The sequence below is a fragment of the Punica granatum genome, chromosome 7 (assembly GCF_007655135.1).
Source record: "Punica granatum isolate Tunisia-2019 chromosome 7, ASM765513v2, whole genome shotgun sequence".
Classification (NCBI taxonomy): Eukaryota; Viridiplantae; Streptophyta; class Magnoliopsida; order Myrtales; family Lythraceae; genus Punica; species Punica granatum.
This window is the reverse complement of record NC_045133.1, coordinates 25,591,611-25,604,567: the sequence shown is the minus strand read 5'-3', so window position 1 is coordinate 25,604,567 and position 12,957 is coordinate 25,591,611. Positions and strand designations below refer to the sequence as shown.

General features: G+C 43.3%; 4 protein-coding genes across 5 annotated transcripts; 2 read left to right on the top strand and 2 right to left on the bottom strand.

Annotated features, from left to right (window-relative positions):
- Nucleotides 1-366: 366 nt before the first annotated feature.
- On the top strand, nucleotides 367-4,249 carry LOC116213239 (uncharacterized protein At1g76660-like). 2 transcript variants are annotated; one of them, XM_031548107.1, is made up of 4 exons: nucleotides 367-873; nucleotides 1,986-3,156; nucleotides 3,558-3,780; nucleotides 4,101-4,249. In XM_031548107.1, the coding sequence occupies exons 1-3, from the start codon at nucleotides 826-828 to the stop codon at nucleotides 3,776-3,778; spliced, it is 1,440 nt and encodes a 479-aa protein (XP_031403967.1). In that variant the 5' UTR covers nucleotides 367-825; the 3' UTR covers nucleotides 3,779-3,780; nucleotides 4,101-4,249. The 2 variants fall into 2 exon arrangements, with proteins under 2 accessions (XP_031403967.1, XP_031403966.1); XM_031548106.1 differs by lacking the exon at nucleotides 4,101-4,249 and having other exon boundaries at nucleotides 368-873; nucleotides 3,558-4,087.
- Nucleotides 4,250-4,322: 73 nt separating this feature from the next.
- Nucleotides 4,323-7,147, bottom strand: LOC116213241 (UPF0047 protein C4A8.02c). The gene is made up of 7 exons (XM_031548109.1): nucleotides 6,785-7,147; nucleotides 6,164-6,224; nucleotides 5,983-6,077; nucleotides 5,851-5,884; nucleotides 5,156-5,210; nucleotides 5,030-5,072; nucleotides 4,323-4,670 (listed from the first exon to the last, which is right to left on the bottom strand). The coding sequence occupies exons 1-7, from the start codon at nucleotides 7,130-7,132 to the stop codon at nucleotides 4,599-4,601; spliced, it is 708 nt and encodes a 235-aa protein (XP_031403969.1). The 5' UTR covers nucleotides 7,133-7,147; the 3' UTR covers nucleotides 4,323-4,598.
- A 595-nt stretch (nucleotides 7,148-7,742) lies between these two features.
- Nucleotides 7,743-9,357, top strand: LOC116213240 (pentatricopeptide repeat-containing protein At1g06270). The gene has a single exon (XM_031548108.1). The coding sequence runs from the start codon at nucleotides 8,158-8,160 to the stop codon at nucleotides 9,187-9,189; it is 1,032 nt and encodes a 343-aa protein (XP_031403968.1). The 5' UTR covers nucleotides 7,743-8,157; the 3' UTR covers nucleotides 9,190-9,357.
- A 95-nt stretch (nucleotides 9,358-9,452) lies between these two features.
- LOC116213242 (AP-1 complex subunit sigma-2-like) lies at nucleotides 9,453-11,747 on the bottom strand. The gene is made up of 7 exons (XM_031548110.1): nucleotides 11,581-11,747; nucleotides 11,052-11,138; nucleotides 10,541-10,632; nucleotides 10,292-10,400; nucleotides 10,144-10,179; nucleotides 9,763-9,849; nucleotides 9,453-9,687 (listed from the first exon to the last, which is right to left on the bottom strand). The coding sequence occupies exons 1-7, from the start codon at nucleotides 11,581-11,583 to the stop codon at nucleotides 9,616-9,618; spliced, it is 486 nt and encodes a 161-aa protein (XP_031403970.1). The 5' UTR covers nucleotides 11,584-11,747; the 3' UTR covers nucleotides 9,453-9,615.
- Nucleotides 11,748-12,957: the final 1,210 nt, after the last annotated feature.

Below are 12,957 nucleotides of genomic sequence, written 5' to 3'. Positions count from 1 at the left end.
TTTCATTATATTAGTTTCTCATGAAAGAGACGTACTTTAGTACATTATTATGTGACATTAACTCGGTCGGTCTTGCGTGCGTTATGGTTGCCAACAAGAAGGTGTTTTTTCATGTTTTCTGACTGACTGACTTGTAAAACTAGGACTTTGCATCTAATCATAACTCCGTTGGAAAAAAATTATTTCCAATATTTATTGAAATTTATGAATATTTATTGTTATCATAGAAAAAGCAAATAATAATAAATAAATAGACAATAATAGGAAAAGAAATATATATGTATATGTATACAAAAAGAAAAAAGTGTAGATCTATCTATATCTCTCTTTTCTATCCGTCTCTTTTTCTTTTTCAATCGCTCTCACACTTCAATCCTTTTCCCTTTTGTCTTTCCTTGTCCTCCTGAAGCAAAAAATATACCTCTCTCCCCCCCCTCCCAAAACATTTCTTTATTTTCTTCACTAATATAAATGCATCTCATTCAATGCAAAACTCCATACAAATACAGTAGCAGTAGCAGCATTAGTGGTAGAAGGAGAAGGAGGAGAAGGAGAAGAAGAAGCAGCAGAAGCAGAGTAGATTTAGAAGCATAGGCATCATCTTCTCCCCCCCCCCCCCCCCCAAAAAAAAATTTCCCATGCTGTCAGCCTCTGCTCAAGCAGAGATCTTCTTGGGTGTGAATTTTTGCCCGAAAGGAAAAGGCTTTATGGTGTTTGATTTGCAGCAGCCAGCGGCTTAAATTTCTTTCCTTTTCTTGAAAGAGGATAAAAAGGGAGGAGCTTTCATCTTCCCAAGTCGTGCTTGTTGGAGCTGAGTGGCGGGCAATGGGATCTGAGCAGAATAGATTCCCCCAGCAGCAGAGGCAGGAGCTGGTGAGCTTTGCTTTCAGTCGTTTTCTCTCTCAGTTTCCATGAGTTGGGTTTCGCTCATTTGCTTTGCCCTTTGTGGGTTTTTGCTTGACATTTCAACCACTATCTGCTAACTGGGTCAGATCTGAATTGCTTTCAGGGGCTAGTCTCTGTCCTTTTCTTTTTTGGCATAGGGGCTAAGGTTTTATATTTTGGGTCAGATCTGGTCTTCGACTTCAGCCATTAGACTGAGTATGGAAAGTAATCGAAAGATCGTATAGGCTTCTGTTATACCTCATCTTCCATGCAAATTGGTTCTCTACGAAATGCAAATCATTGGAACTGGTCCTTTTAACCCAAAATAAATGCAAACATTATGCTTCAGCTTCAGTTTCATGTGCTAGGGATCTGACTCAAATGAGAGTAAGATATCTTTGCTTCGGGTTCAGGGTGAAATAATGTAAAACCGAGAACCATATGGGCTGCCCGAAGATATGATTTTTCATGCATATCAGAAATCAAGTGTTTGATGGCATTCTACGTTAAGTCAAGTAATGTAATTCGGCAGAGTGAATACTAGTGAACAATCTTTGTATAATGGGATTGGAGAGAACCGGTTACACTGGTGCTTAGATATTTAGTGGCATAATTACTTCGTGGTTCTCCTGAAGTGAAATGGTGATCAAGTCCAAGTTTCTAGAGTGAAATGTAAAGACTAAGTTGCAAAAATTGGAGTCTCTGACCGGAAATCAGAAACTTAGGCTCTCTCCATGATTTATTGTGCACGATATACGGAAGTTATCATTCGTACCAGCAATGTGGTTGCTCCAATCTGCGACTACTTGTCAGTGGCCTGGACATTGATGGAGTACCCTGTAGTTGGTCAAATAGGAATTTTTGAACTTAGTCACTTGATTACCCTGGGGTTAGTGAGAATTTGCACTTTTTAAATATGAAAGACATTTCAATTGATTCTCAAAGTTAGGAAGATCTGGGAGGAACATGCATATACACATAAATATATGAATTCCCGGACATGCATTGGCTGTTTCTTTCTCATTTATAATTAATTCCTTATTATGTTAGTTGAGGTATATTAAGAGCATGGAGCTTAATTTGGTTAATGGCATTGACAGCGAAAGAGATGGGGAGGCTGTTGGGGCGCCTTCTCCTGTTTCGGTTCACAGAAAGGCGGAAAGCGCATTGTTCCCGCATCGCGACTTCCCGATGGAAGTGCTGCCGTTCCCCAAAGAAATGGACCTCAGGCAGGTGGGTTGCCCAATGGGCACAACCAGGGCCAGACACTTGCTCCATCCATCTTTGCACCACCCTCTTCACCAGCTTCCTTCACACACTCTGCTCTCCCTTCTACTGCTCAGTCTCCCAATAATTTCCTATCGTTATCAGCCAACTCACCTGGCGGACCTTCATCGACAATGTTTGCGACAGGCCCATATGCACATGAGACCCAACTTGTCTCCCCTCCCGTCTTCTCAACTTTCACCACTGAGCCCTCCACTGCACCCTTCACTCCACCACCTGAATTGGCCCACTTGACCACCCCTTCTTCCCCGGACGTCCCCTTTGCTCAGTTCCTAACCTCTTCGAAGGACCTCAAAGGTGCTGATAAGACCAATTATATGGCATCGAATGATCTCCACTCAGCGTACTCACTCTACCCTGGAAGCCCTGCGAGCAGCCTCATATCACCGATCTCAAGGGCCTCAGGCGATGGCTTATCTTCGTCTTTCCCCGAGCGTGACTTCCCACCTAACTGGGATCCTGCTGCCTCTCCGCAGAGTGACAAGTCTTCTAGAACTGGTTCAGGCAGGTTATATGGACACAGCGGTAATGGTCCCACCAGAGGGTCCCATGACACAAACTTCTTCTGCCCTGCCACTTTTGCCGAATTCTACTTGGATCACAACCCACCATTTCCCCATACTGGTGGGAGGTTAAGTGTTTCCAAGGACTCCGACATTGTCTATACGAGCAACCAGAGCAGGCAGGTCCAGAACAAGAGTCCCAAGCAAGACCCAGACGAAATAGAAGCTTATAGAGCTTCTTTCGGGTTTAGTGCCGACGAGATCATCACGACCCCTCAGTATGTGGAAATTGCTAATGTGGCTGCAGAGGATTCTTTCACTATGAGACCTTTTACTTCTAACAATAACCCACCCTTGGAAGAAGAAGAGTGTCGGGGACATTCTCTGGTTGGCGCAGGAGAAAAGGCAGAGAAGCAGCCTGTGAGTTTGGTTTCTTCGAAAAGCCTTGATTCTGTTCCTCCTTCCAATGATGATCACAAAGGTAATTGTTACAACTCTTTATGTTTCCAATTTTTTCGTTCTTCAAGCCGCTGAGTTTTCATTTTTGAAATCAATTTTGAGTCTTGGAACAGAAAAGACTCCTGTCATGGAGAGTAACAATGACTATACCATTTCACTTTTTTTGTTAGATAAAATAGGACTGTCTTCAAGGTCCATTCTTCTGCTTCTTGTTCTTTATAGTCCAAGAAATTCACTTATTTCCCTCTATTGTTGGATGCCGACAAAGTTGATATTCTGATAGTTTTGCATTCGAAAAGTGTCTGAAAAAGTGGGAAGGATGCTGATATAGAATACACAGATGCTTAGTCTTGTTTATGTCTATACTCGCAGAAATAAATCCTTTCCGTTATTGATTGTTCTTTGTGCGATTCAATGTCCCAGACCTTAAGCCATGGAGGCAACCAGGGAAAGTCTCAGGTTCAAGCACACCTGGAATCCATGTCCAGACTGAAGACGAAGAGGAAGATGTATTCTCAAAAATGAAATCTTCCAGAAACAGCCGAAGATACCATCTCGAGTCATCCATGTCCGACGCAGAGATTGAGTATCGGAGAGGAAGAAGCTTGCGAGAAGGCAAAGGCCGATCCACATGGAATTGCTGATGGTAGGTTGTGGTCGAGATCGAGAGCAAGAGAGATGGTAGCCTCTAGTCAATATGTTCATATAAAAAAATATGTTCCTTGTTTCTTTTGGGTTGTTAATATTCTGGTCTTTTGGGGGTTATCAGTTGATTGGTGAGGCAAAATCTAACCTGTATTTAACCCTTTGTCTCTCTTCTTCCCCCCTTTCTTACTATGTCTGTGGTCTTGGGGCAAACGCTGGACAAATTTTTCTGGTCAAGGAATGTGCTTGAGGATATGTTTCCTTTTGCATTAGAAGCTAGATGGAGGAATGAATCTGATCTTATTATACTGCATCTCTTAGGTGAAGGTCGTGATTCCAGACTTCCTTGGGGAATTTCTCATTTCTGTGCAGCCACTTGCCACCACTTCCATCGACAGCTTTTCATGATCAGATATTCAGTTGACATGAAAGTATAGGGGCTAGCGCTATGTCCAGATACTAATGTGCTTATACAGGTATTGTATGACGAACTGGTATGGTTGCACGAGCATCAGTGTCAAGGAAACTGAACTGCATTGGAGAAACATAAGAAAAGGGAGAATGACTGCATTGCAGACAGCGACAAGTACATGCATGAGAATCAAGATAGTTGCAGTTTCATCCATCCCTTCAGTTTATGAAAATCTAACACTATAAGCAAGCAAATGGAGACACCCCGGTTGGAGTTGAGCCATATTCCATGAAGCATCTTGCTTAACTTTCTGTTGACATACATATATATCGAGATATAATCGGCTTCATAAGCTATTGCCTCACGAAACTGTTAATCAGCCAGAAGCACCTCCCATGATCCGCATGTCATATTCCATTCATGGTGACCACCACAGTTCGTGATGTAGCAACATCCCGATGCTCACAAAGCCATATTCCCTACATGGAGTCAGATCAGCTCAAGTCAGTATCTCGCAACTGTACGGTTCCTTGGGAGGCGAAGGTCAATTTGAAGAAAAAATGAGGTAGGACGTGCACACATATACACTTATTGTAAGGCGAAAAACAGTCTTATGAACCCAAATATTTTCTTCAATTTGGTTCAAATCTATCAATCAGAGTATATAAATTCAGGGACAATAATAACTCTTATGGCCCGAGTTGTTAAGATACATAATTTCCCAACTAAAAGGTTCGTGTATAAACCGTTTATTGTGCAATGATCTCTTGAAGCATAAAGGGCTAATTCATGAGAGCCAAGAATCTGTAAATTAAGAAATTGCATTATCTCCTTATACCTGCCAAGTGCCCATGTTGAGCTTCCCATCTGTAATTGGGATCCTGTAAGATACACAGGGTTCATCATTTTGCTAAACCAAAAGGCTACAGATATTTATGATAACTACTAGCAGAAGCTATCGTACGTGAGCGAGCAGCCAAACATCGAAGATTTTATATGAGCTGGCATGTCATCAGGGCCTGAAATTAAAACGGTCCAAACTCAACATTAGCTAACATCCAAAGGCAAGCGGGAGTTGTCATAATAACAGTTAAAAGTGTCTAGGAATGACAAGGGGTATGAAATTCTACATGCACCAAAGACTGCAATTTTAGTTGGATAAAATGAAAAAAAGACGTGAATTCTTCCAAATCACAGCATCTTACTACAAAGGGTTGAGATTCTCTTTGTCATCACAAGTGGCAAAATAACGGGTCTCTTTTCAATGAATTGGTAGACTACTAAGTACTCATTTTGTAGGAAGAAATGGAAGAAAAATGAAATGGAAACACCATATGAATATACCAACTCATATGACTTGACTTTGTTCTGTTCATATACCTTCATGGCACACCTGGTCTTGCACTTGCAGTTTCTCCAATTTATTATAACAAGATTATCTCTCTGTTTCAACAGAAAGCATGAAGTTTCTACAAGATTGCTATCCACCTTGACCTTGTGTCAATAGCTTAACTCTTGCAAATGCCATAAATATTTAGACATCCCAAATAGTGCTACCAAAGTTTCAAATAGGAAATAAAAGAAAACAAGAGTTATTAGCTGAAGATGGAAGTTGGATTCATCACAATATTGCTCAGGAGTAGGAGCAAAAATTCTCACCTTCAAGGGTATGCTTCCAAGGTGCAGATCTCCCCTGAGAAAACACAATCAGTCATTGGATAAATCAATCCATCAACCACCAAAATGCATTGAGCCTTGCCATAAGTAATAAGAATTTGAAAGAAATCTAACCTCTGGGACTATCTTGTTGAGGAATGTCTCTGTATCATCCCTAACATCTGAATCGTAATTCTCATTGATAGTGAGCGAAGCGCTTGTGTGATGGACTGGAGCATGGAGAATTGAACAGTCAATAAAACCTAAGTGTAAAATGATACACAAAAGAGCACTTGAACGAGAGCAAAAGACTCACGAAACAGATGTGCAAGCCCACACTTGAACTCCGACAAGTCTTCTCCAATTTCCTTTACTATCTGATCAACATAGCCCAGGAAACACGTCAAATGCGGTTCAAATTATGCAAAAAAAAAAAAGCAATATGCGGCACGAAGAACAACTGCTTCAGAGTGCAACCCCATAGTAGCATTTCTCTATCAAATTCATTCAACATGATGAATTTTACGGCATTTTTCTTTAAGACAAATTGTTCTGACTCGGCAAGACTCCTCGACAACTGAGGGCACAACAATGGCTCTAATACCATGAAACTACGCCATTTAGCTGACAATGGCAGCTCCAGCAGAAATCCGTCCCATGACGACAAGTGACTGCAGACATTTTCTTCAATTATTTCTCCACTGTAAGCAGCGGTATTCAGGCAGTGTCAAGAACGGGGTACGGAACCTCCGACCGACAGGTAAACCGACAGAGCTGAGAATTGTCGGAAACTTAAAAAATGGGACTTTAAGTAAGAAAGAAGCTCAAATTGAGCTCGCGACGAACAGAGCAAATTCACTGAAGGCTCCGATCAAATAAGAACACATAGTGATACAATGAATCATCAATACGAGGAGGCGTTGAGCTGTTACGATACCTTCGAAGTGACGAGGTGGCAGCCGCGCCTCAGGGGCGGCAGCTTGATGGTCTTCTGAGCCCACTTGGGGCCGGAAGCGGCGGCCATGGAGTTTTGATCGGTGGTGGGGTTCGTGAACACCGCTCTCACGCGGACAGGCGGGGCGGGAGAAGAGAGAGGCTTGGCGGCGAAGAAGACGGTGGAGGACTGCATCGAAGCCCACCGCGCTGCGATCCGCCCAGAAAGCAAAGAAAACTGGGGCAGGAGCACGATGATCAGAGGGGTCAGCAGCGCGAGTAGGAAATAGCCCGCGAGATATTTTAACGTACTCGCAGCGCTCCCCTTGGACAGGCTTTTTCTGCCGCACATAATCGTAATCACTCGGCTTCGGTTAACAAAATGGCGCGGCTTTTTGTGGTCGAGGTTTGGTGGGCCTCTTTAGCTGGACCAATCAGCCTCGGCCCAGCTAATATTCGGCTCACTCGATTTTACAGATTCAGCCATGTTGTCGTGATGAGAATATTTCGTGGTCTCTGTTGCACGAAGAGTATCTAATTCCTCGTAAGCATAGGGTACCGAAACCTCGGATGGGCTCCTGACTCGTAATGCTGAAAATTCACTCGCATTCATATGTTGGCAGGGTAAACTTCTAGCACTGTTTTGAGCTTTTCGAATTGTCAAATTTTTTAGGTTTCGAACTCACTTGCGGAAAGTTTCGAGACTATTGGAGTGGTCTGATCGATATGCATTCTCGGGACTTCTTCATCGGATGGAATCATACCAAAAAATGCTACTTTCCAAGTCATGGATGGCTCATGAGAGGTTGATTGACATAAATTATTAATTGAAGCAGTCTGATCGGGTCGGTATGCATTCTCTGGACTTCTTCATTGGATGGAATCATATCGAAAAATGCTATTTTCCAAGCCATGGAAGGTTCATGAGAGGTATAAATTATTAACTCGAGGTAAATTCACATTTATTCAGCCAGCGATAGCGACCTTCAATGGACGGTCGACATGAACAACTAATATGATCGGGTCACGTGAGATCACCAACCGTCAGTTCTCTGAAGTCAACAGGGGCCCCACAGACAGGGTTTAACTGCTAGAAGAAGACGGCGAACATCCACCGACTCTGTTCGTGAAGCTGTCTGAGATAACGGCAGGGCCTTTTGTCTCTCTGCGCAGGAAGGCGTCATCCTCTTCAAATCAACTCTTCAAGTTCAAGTTGACATTGCTCGTGAAGGTGATCGTCTTGTTCTTCAATGGAGCGATCCCGTCAATCCTCTGATGCATTTCAGCTTTTCGTCGTGGTTGTACCTGCTCTTGCAGCTCCGACGAGCACAACCTGTTCGATGAATTTCCTCATTGAATTGTAAAACAACGGAGCAGATGTTCAGCCGGGTACTGAAACTCGGAAGGTCCGTTCCTTCTGATCGCTTCTTCATCCGAAAGTTCTCTTGTTCGGGCTGTTCCATCACTTCGCTTCAAGATCTTCAGCAAGCATTGGCGGTCACAGTCCGAACCAGAAGCTACCAGCAAATTCCCGACCTTCTCAACTTCGCCGGGGATCATTTCCCGAACCCGAACCTATTCTCGTTTCTAGCAGAATTCCCTGACAGCTCCCGGATCCATATCATCGATGAAATACTGCAGGCTTTTATCCCTCTCAGACCTCGCTCTCGAAACCGGGCCGCCTACTCCTGCCTCCTCTCCCACACCCTCCAAAGTCCTAACCCTTTCCCGCTCTCCCTCGCCATTGTTCAACGCTCCCTTCGTTCGGGATGCAGCCCGTTTCCCGAGGCAAGCGTGTTACTCTCTGCAGCGTGGTTGAAGCACTGCAGGGATTCTCGTTCCGTTGCTGAGATCATGTTGGGTATGAAGTCGATCGGGTATAGTCCTGATACTGGCACGTGCAATTATGTCATATCGTCTCTGAGCTCGGCTGATCGGTTGGATGAGGCCATGAAGGTCTTAAAGGGCATGGGTGGGGCTGGGTGTATCCCCGATTCAGACACTTATGGGATGATAATCGGCAGGATGTGTGATGCTAGGAGGTGTTCTGCTGCCTTGGAGATGCTGAAGAAGATGGTGAAGGCCGGGCTAACGCCGAGGCAGGGGACAGTGGAGAAAGTGGCAGCTGCGCTGAAGGCTAGCAGGGAAGTCAGGAAAGGTGTCGATATGATTGGGTTCTTGGAAAAGGAGGAATGCTCGGTCGGGTTTGAAGTGTATGAGATCGCTGCAGAAGCTTGCTTAGAGGGCAAGGAGCCCATCTTGGCTGCAAAGGTCGTGATGCGGATGACTAATCGAGGCTTTATACCGTACATCAAGGTCAGGCAGATGTTGGTTGAGGGCTTGGCTTCTAAAGGCGAGCTGGGCCTTGTTCATGCTATTAGGCAGAGATTAACGGAGCTCGGGTCTTAGCAGATCGTTGTTGGATGATGGCGCTTTTGTTTCTGCTTCGGCATGTCATCACAGACATTGGCCATGTCCATAATTTATACACTGCAATTTGGGAAGTTTTCTGAGAACTTCCGTGTTGCATGTAGTTCCGATTGATTGGGAAATAACTGCAGTTCGGTTATCTGTTTAGTTAAAATTCTATAATTGTAAAGCCATACCTCTCTATAATTCTTGAACAGATGTTTAGAAAGATCAATAAAAATTCTACAAGAGAAACAACGATTAAAAAAAGAACCATCTGCTTCCAACCACTGTAACAAAAATAATAAATGCTGACATACAATAAGAATTGAATTGTCAGTCATCGAACATACAAGTACATACAAATCAAAAAGACTCAAGATCAGTAATACAAATGAAATTGAGATTCCAGGTGGTTCAATTCTCCTATTTGGTGGCCTGAGCAATCATATTGCTTATCGAATTAGCCTCCTCTTTAGCTGTTTCCACGAGCGCATCCTGCAATACAGACAAGATTTATTAGTACGCCTGGTCTCATAATGTTGTTAATGTTTAAAAGGGAATGGTCCATACTTGTCCAGCGATAAGCCGTCCAACTGTCTTCTTGCTTGTCTCCTGGAGTTCACCAGCAAGCAATAGCTCATCCAATATGTAATAAGCCTGTAAATTTCCAGGTTTTGGGGTCAGGAATCATTTGAAACTCAAAAGAAAGAGGCAACCGAGGATGCACCAGATGGAAATTCAACTAAACCTTGCATTGCAAGGGATCTTAGTTCAGGATGATCGAAATCGAATAATGTTGTCAATAGTTTCTGAGCCAGTACGGGACTAAAGATACGTCTCAACAGCTACAGGACACCATTGCAGCCAACTCTTGGAAAAACATGTCCAGCTACTATACACCGTCGCATTGGGAACATGAAAGAAACATTTCAGTGAATTAGATTCAAGTACCTTATGGAAATTAAAGATCAAGTCCAGCTCACAAACCTGTAACCGAGACAAAATTAGATTATTAATTGGCGTATTGTGTAGAAATAACTGGGGGCAACAGATACCAAAGTAACCAGAAATGCTAATGGCTATCTCATGAAAAACTCACACTTCCAAAGTAGCGGTCTAATATCTCAACAAAGAGGTGGATAATTTCGAGGACCTCGAGTTCATTGTCATCCTGGTCAATGCACATGCAGAAGTATAGGCTGGCATATCTGCAGATGTTAATGATTGAAGAAGATGAGTAGTGAAAATCATAAGATTCCAAGAAATACTTGGATATGAGAAGTAATTGCCTCTTCTATGAAGATGAATGACAAACACACCAGTAAAAAACAGTGGAGTCCCATCTTACCTTCTATAAACAACTTTCAATCCCCTCCATTCCACAAAATTGCAAAGCTTGGGGCCTCGAGTAAGTATTAAACCACTAAGCTCCCGAATGACCTTTTCGTTTCAAGCATAACAATCCATGATTAGCTAATCAGACAATGTAGAAGCAGCACCACAAAACATTGAAAACCAATAGCACCAAGCATATCAAGAACGTGAACGACCACTGAGGAAATCTCATTAGGCCAAATGAGCTGAAGATTACTCGCCAATGCAAGTAAGTAATCAGTTAAAAGGAAAAGGTACCCTCGGTGAAACAACACGCATTCGATGATAGCCAGCAACTCATAATCATAATCTCATATCAACTGAATTATTGAACTAATCATCCCCTAATCTATACGAGCTAATAGAAGTAATGGTAACCATTATCTTTCTCCTTAAAACGCACACACGAAGTATTGTCTTGTCACCCCAAATCACACACATGATGCATTATATTGTTCCTCAATTGATGAAACATCAACACGTACCTTGGTACGCTCCTTCTGGGAATAGGGTGAATACCATTTCGTCAACCTGACTTTCCCCTGCCTACTTATCAGAAGCACGAAGTGAATCTGCAAGAAAAGCAGAAAGGCAACACAATCATGCGCAGCCGAATGACTCTTACTTTCGAACTAAGCCGACAATGCATCACGACACACATTTCTCGGATCGACGAATCAAAGCACTACGAGATCAAGACGATCTGATCAACCGTTTGCATCTTCCAAGCTCAGAATTACCAATACGAATCAGATCACGATCAACGCAGCGCCATCTCGTAATTCTACAGCAACTTGGAAGCAGTTTCGAAATTTGAAAGGCCTAGGCATCTCAACTTCCATGATTTTCGGCACTTTTCAACTCAAAATCAGACGCCTAACTACTTTGCCGTTACATTCTCAAGGAAATGCTATCAACATGAAGCGAAAACGAGACGGAACAGCTCGAACATTTGAACGGAACTTTGAGCCACAGGCGGGAAGAAGAATTCATGAACAGAGAGATGACACTAACCATTGCCGGAAGTCGAGTCAGATCAGAGAGCGGGCGGATTCGAGACGAGACTCAACGCGTCGTCTTCAATCTTCGTCTTCGCAGATCTCAGAGATGCAGAGTTTTCCCTCTCGTAATCAATCAATTGTTCATAGTTCCACCGGAGCAGCCGGGGCCGGCCGCATCCGGTTCGCCTTTTAAGGGAAAACGACGACGTTTCCTGGTTAGGATACAGCCATATCGACAGATCGAAGCCCAACTGATGAGGCCCATAATGATATTAGTGGGCCGAGAAAGAAAATTATTGTTAATTTTACTTAGAAACTTGAATTGAATACGGGAAGGAAAATAGTCAGTCGAAAAATATGGTAAATATTTTTTCTTTCTTGTGATATTCAATAGTCAGTTGTGACTTAGAGTATTATTATTACCTATGATTTAAATTTAGATTTGATTATTTTGAGATTATTATAGAATTTACCGTGTGCTTTGGTATCCTCCTAAATCTCCACCGCACCAGACGTCTTCACATCCCAGATAGCATACCGAAGGATTTGGTCTATGAAGAAGCTGAATATTATGGCCTCGAGGGCCATCTCCGAGCGGCAGTAAGGGGGGAATTTGGACGGGAGTTTTCTGCGTTTGTGACGAGCCCAGCTGCCTCGGAAAAGGGGAATATAATTCGTGCTAGCCCAATCGGGGGCTTCCGTGTTGCCCATGGCAACATGGTGCATACATACAACGGCTGGAATATGGTGGAGTATCCTCCGATACGTCACGACAACAACAGCCGCGTTCATGATATTCTTTGGTATGATTCGCAGAACATCCTGATATCAACATCGAAGAACATTGGACTGTTCAATTCGGTAACTAGGGAATATTCAGGCGATTGGGTTTCGGAGAGACTTCAGTCTTCTAGTCGGCCTGTCAATTCCAAGGCTCTGTGTATGAACTCGAATAACGAGGTTTTCTCTAGCGCTCCATCGAATGACCCAGGAAAGGATACTGGAGTAAGAGTTTTGAGACCCGTCAACGGGGATGCTGCAACGTGCTATTGATGCGTAGATCGGAATCGTAGGAAAAGCTGCAATGGTGTAGTTGAACGATCTGTTCGTGGGGATTCGTCTTTGATACCAAAGAGCAACTATTTAGTTGGTTCATAGTAGATCATAGGGCGAAGAAACCTACCTTTCGCATGCAAAGCTTTTTACAGCCGGACAGGATTGTAGATGCGGCAGTGGACGAGTCGGGGAACAACATTTGCTTGATGGACGAGCACATGAATGTAGGCATCGCGGATTACCAGCAGCCCATCTTGAGTTGGGTTTCTAATTGGAATTTCGGTTTCGGTCGACCCAAGAGACGATGATTCCCTTCAATCGATCCATTGTCAAG